Source organism: Priapulus caudatus, unplaced genomic scaffold, assembly GCF_000485595.1.
Source record: "Priapulus caudatus unplaced genomic scaffold, Priapulus_caudatus-5.0.1 Scaffold1075, whole genome shotgun sequence".
NCBI classification, from domain to species: Eukaryota; Metazoa; Priapulida; class Priapulimorpha; order Priapulimorphida; family Priapulidae; genus Priapulus; species Priapulus caudatus.
This window is the reverse complement of record NW_014578136.1, coordinates 13,555-18,699: the sequence shown is the minus strand read 5'-3', so window position 1 is coordinate 18,699 and position 5,145 is coordinate 13,555. Positions and strand designations below refer to the sequence as shown.

Here is a 5,145-nt window from a genome sequence, read left to right as displayed (position 1 = left end):
ACGGTTTAGGTTGTTGTTCGTAACTACACTCTATGCGTTTATTGTACGAAGAACCGACGGACGACTAGTATACGTACACATATATATATATAAGTATAGTATATATTATATATATATATATATATATATATATATAGCGTTCGCCGTATTTATGCGAAACGATATTTCTTACCCATGAGCTTACGCTCGGGTTCGATCACTGGATTAGTCGGAGTATATAAGATAGCAAACAATAACATAGATGTAAAATCCACTCGCCATGCTTGGCCTAGCATTTATTCAACACCCGGCTTAATGCGGGCGGATAAAACAGTATAAATTAATCGTACGGGTTAAAACCCGGGAAATGATAACTGTAGTCCGGAGTATCTACAGGGCGGATCAAACAGGGATAGAATATCTTCAGATATTAGCCTGCTGACGCACTATAGTGCTGTTAGCACAGGTTATGTGGATATGCTGTTAGCATCACGTAGTTCTTGCGTTGTGTAGATATGTGGAGCTCGTGTATTGCTCAACGGCGTGCGATACGTCTCTTCTCGTGGCAGGTGTTAGGCGTCTAACCAGCAGGACGTGCGACACGCCATCTCATAGCGTGGTTAACGGTCTAACTAGCAGGACGTTTGGCACGTCTGCTCTCGTAGTCGTGGTTAGTGGATAACTAACACTCTTACTGGGCACGGGCATGGCTTATATACTCGCGAAATGGGCCGCCGCCTTATTCACGTGTCCGTACCAACGGATAGTTACGCGTGGTGTCCCCACGCGTCACCGCTTGTTGTGATAGTAATTCCTAGTTGACACCGTTGTGTAACGCTTGCCAACGCGTCCTGCGAGCTCTGTTGGTATAGCGATAATCAGTGACACCGGTCGCGTAGTAGCTTCTTCTACGTAGGCGCGATGCTACCGTAGCATTACCCTGTAACACCTGATTATCTGGCGTAATTATTAAGACTGTCAAGGTGAATGTCTTGGAAATGCTGTTTCACACGGCCGGATTCCGCTAGATCGCACCTTTCTATTTTTTCCCCGAAAAACTTGGCACATCAATAAGCGATATCCGGTCGCCGTCATTTTTCGCGACACTTCAGCTGTTCCTGCAAGCGCTGGTTCGCGCGCCTGTCGCACAGTGTGCGTCTTACACATTCTGTTTCACACGGGAGAAACACGCCTGGGAGTAGTACATGACTTAGCGGGGACGGCTGAGTCATTTTTCCTCCATCTGCGATCAATCATCGTGGACGGCTTTGCTCCAGTTGGTAGGCTATACGTATGGGGAACCTTTCTCAGCTATCTCAACCCAATGCGTATGCCCGTCGTCCGCATCTCGCCTCTCGCTTGCCTGCGTCTCATCCTACAGGGTGAAGCGGAGTGGTGATGGACGCCTCTGCTCGCAGGCGCTATATTCTCTCGACAAGGGGTGCCATGCTTCGATTCTAAACATGTGTATAATGGTTTTCAGGTGAACTAAACCTTTCGCATCCCTCGGCACGCAATACGCTAGTTCAACGTATGCGATGCACGCCGGAATTAGCCCACCATGACCTAGTGTGTTGGCATACACACTGACAACCGGGTTGTGTGTTCCCGATCGTGCTCGCGTCCGTCTCACGAGTCCTGCGTGCTGATGGCTACGCCTTACGGAGTTCATATTATGATGGGGAACGAACTACCTGCTACAATCGTCCGGGGAATGCAACCGGGGAGTGAGCCAACCTTCTGTGCCTGCCTGCCGGGTTTACCGTGTCGTCGGCCAGATGACATGGGTAACCGTCCAGGGCATAGGGAGGAGAAAACCTCCTTTTCCAGCAACCGGCTTCTCATCCATCCGTTACACAAAGTAGTCAGCCACTCGCCCACCCCTTACATTGCGCGGGGCTTCTCTACATACAGCACGGTGTTTCTTTCCGTGGCAGTTTTCATACCGGTCTGATTATATCTGTAGCACAGGCAGCACGGTTTTGCTAATAACCGTGGCGGGTTTTCTCCTACCCGGTCGTCCTGATGTAGCACAGACAGCACGGTTTTGCTAATAGCCGTGGCGGGTTTTCTCCTACCCGGTCTGACTTGATGTAGCAGCACTACTCCGGGGCTACGTAGCGATGTGGTCATCGCACCACCAGCTTCCCGGCAGACCTGCCTCGTGGCATATAGGGAGGTAATGGTGCCTTCCACTTCCTCGAAGCTAACTGTCGGACTGGTGATGCCAGCCCAACTCCCTCGACACTTCGGGGTGCACCCTCACATTCTGCAGGGGAATACTATCCATGGCTGCTTGCGGCCTCTGATCCCGCCGTTACATCTACGTACGTCCCTGACGGTATGTCGCAGACAGGCTTTTTTTGTAAGCTCAACACATCTGAGTCTCTTTCTCCTGACTGCTTCTCCTCTTCTGAACCGGATTTCTTCTCCGATCCTCGGCTCGTGTCCGTTTCGTGGTTTCTGTTATCCACTATTTGGGCCGGGCCTGATGCCGCTTTACCAATTCCACCTCTGATGGAGGTTGCGTTGGTGGGGTCGTCTGTTTCCTCCGGATTCTGATCCGGGATTTTCCATCGTGCTGGAGCATGGTCACCTAGGTATGGTTTGAGGTCGTCAACCAATACCACGTGTGGAACATCATGCTCATCGGCTTGTATCTATCTGAACGTACCATTCTCCTTTGTGACAAGGAGAGGGCCCTGCCATGGATTTCCCAACTTCCCAGCATTCGGGGTGTAATACCTCCACACCCAGGTACCCGGCTGGAGAGTCGCCGAAAGGACACGTTTATCGTAATTCCGTTTCTGCCTTTCTGCTGTTTTGCCTAGTTGCTGACGGGCGTGCTCATGCGCTGCTCGCATTACTCTTCTTATCAACTCGACGTACTCCACCGGGTAACGCGGACTATCCGGTCCCAGGAGGGGGTCGAACATCAGCTCCACGGGTGATCCAACTTCACGACAAAACATCATGAGGTTCGGACTCACTCCCGTGTTTTCCTGGGGTGTGCCACGATAGGCTGCCATGACATACGGAAGATGTTCATCCCAGTCGACTTTAGCCAACATATCCAGAATGGTCCGGTTGAGTCTCTCAACTAACCCATCTGATTGTGGATGATATGGCGTTGTCCGTGTCTTCTGAATTTCGAGGAGATCGCATACCTCAGCGAATAGTCTCAACTCAAAATTCCGGCCCTGGTAAGAATGTAGCTGACGAGGACAACCAAAACGGGTAAACTGCTGCGATACCAGGCAGTCGGCGGTGGTTCGTGCAGTCTGATCGGGAAGTGCATATGCTTCCGCCCACTTGGTGAAATAATCACAAGCGACGAACACGTACCGATGCCTTGCCCTTGTAACGGGAAGCCGCATTTTCATCTTGCTGCTCGAGACTTGTGGCTGTACTTGGGCTCGGGGCACCCTTCTGCGAGCCCATTTTACCCTTTTTATGCTGGGTTTCTGGCACTCGGGGCAGTCCAATCGTTTGCACGCATGGCATCCCGGTTTTCGAGATAGACCGTCGGCATTCGCATGTAGACGTTCGGCCAGATGCTCGATTTTCATGTCAAACGTTCCCAGGTATGCAATCCAGCGTGCCAGCATCCCTTCGGGTTCCCTGAAATTGATGAGCCACGTGAGGGAGGCATGGTCGGTGCAAATTTAGAAAGGCCGACCGAGCAAGTAGTGCCGGAATTGCTTGACAAATGTGACTACGGCCAGCAGTTCACGGTTGGTGGTACAATACCGCCGCTGCGTTGGCCCAAAGGTCTTGCTGCCATATGCAACCACTCTTTCTTCGCCATTCTGGACTTGAGAGAGGACTGCGCCCATTGCTGACGCACTGGCGTCCGTGTCCAACACGAATTCGCCTTTTCCTTCCAGATATGCCAATACGGGGGCAGACGTGAGTTGCTCTTTCAGCTTTTCGAATGAAACTGCATACGTCTCTGTCCACAAGAAAATGGCATTCTTCCTGGTGAGTTCTGTGAGCGGGGCAGCTGTCGTAGCAAAATCTGGGATGAAACGCCAATAATAGTTTGTGAATCCCAGAAACCTGTGTACGTCTCCTACTGATTGCGGAATTGCCCACTCCCGTACCACACTCAATTGCTCGGGGTCACATCAACCTCCATCTGCGGAGTCAATATGCTCAAGTTACTGGGTGCTCGACTAGAAGAGAGCACATTTCGATGGCTTGAGTTTTAAGCCCGCGCCTTGTAGGTGGTCGAAAACATGGTGGAGGTGGTCTAGTGCCTGATCAAAAGATCGTCCGAAAATGATCACATCGCCCAGGTATACACTTCATCCACTGTAGTCCCCTGAGGACGAGCTCTATGAGACTCTCAAAGGTTGCCGGACTGTTCGACAAACCAAACGGCATCACTAAGTGTCGAAAAGCCCTTCTCGGGTGCTGAATGCAGTCTTAGGTGCATCCTTCGGGCCCATTTCGAACTGCCAATACCCGCTGGTAAGATCCAGACTACTGAACCACTGGTCACCTGCCAGAGAGTCCAGCGTCTCATCTATCATTGGCAGCGGATAACATCCTTGACTGTCACCTCATTGAGGGTAGACGATACTGAAACGGGAATTTCCGTCCTTCTTTGTGACAAGTACCACGGGACAATCCCACAGGCTGCTGCTCGGGCGTATCGTCCCGTCCTCGCTCATCTTCCTGACTTCTGCCTCCATAGCGTGTCACTTAGCTAGGGCACAGCGCCTTAGTGCTGAGTGTTTGGTTGATCGGGGGGGGGGTCACCCGTGTTGATCATGTGTTGCACGAGACTGGTGTGGCCCAGCTTTTCCCCAGGAGCCGTGAACAAGTGCGCGTAGTTGCAGAGAATTTTTTCAACAGCGCTACGCTGGCCGGGTGTGAGTGATTCGTTTACCCTTTCAAGGATTGGACGGATATGCTCAGTGACCAAGGTTCCGGGCTCCTTTACTGTGTCTGACCCTTTGTCAGATATGGCCGTCAAGACTACCCGGGCGACTGGCTCTAGCCAAGCCAATTCCTCCCGGGTTGATCACCAACTCTGTTGCCGCCGAGTTGATGATCGACAAGGGGACTTGTAGACCTTTGGTCGCTAAGCATCGGCCCATCAGAGCCCCCTTCGACGACCGTTCTTCTGGAACTTTGTCATTGGTTTCGCCATGACTAGCA

At 51.6% G+C, this 5,145-nt stretch overlaps 1 protein-coding gene across 1 annotated transcript; it reads right to left on the bottom strand.

Annotated features, from left to right (window-relative positions):
* Positions 1–2,261: 2,261 nt before the first annotated feature.
* LOC106815260 (uncharacterized protein K02A2.6-like) lies at positions 2,262–4,365 on the bottom strand. The gene is made up of 4 exons (XM_014819696.1): positions 4,284–4,365; positions 3,730–3,997; positions 2,654–3,600; positions 2,262–2,575 (listed from the first exon to the last, which is right to left on the bottom strand). Exons 1-4 carry the CDS (start codon positions 4,363–4,365, stop codon positions 2,262–2,264), a joined length of 1,611 nt encoding a protein of 536 aa, XP_014675182.1.
* Positions 4,366–5,145: the final 780 nt, after the last annotated feature.

Excerpts from the sequence above, each read along its gene's own strand:
- LOC106815260 (XM_014819696.1), bottom strand. The coding sequence starts at position 4,365 with ATGCCGTTTGGTTTGTCGAACAGTCCGGCAACCTTTGAGAGTCTCATA. Across the intron at positions 3,998-4,283 it reads GGGACTACAGTGGATGAAGT|ATTTTGCTACGACAGCTGCC; the intron begins GTATACCTGGGC and ends GTTTCATCCCAG. Across the intron at positions 2,576-2,653 it reads CCTTGTCACAAAGGAGAATG|GTGACCATGCTCCAGCACGA; the intron begins GTACGTTCAGAT and ends AACCATACCTAG.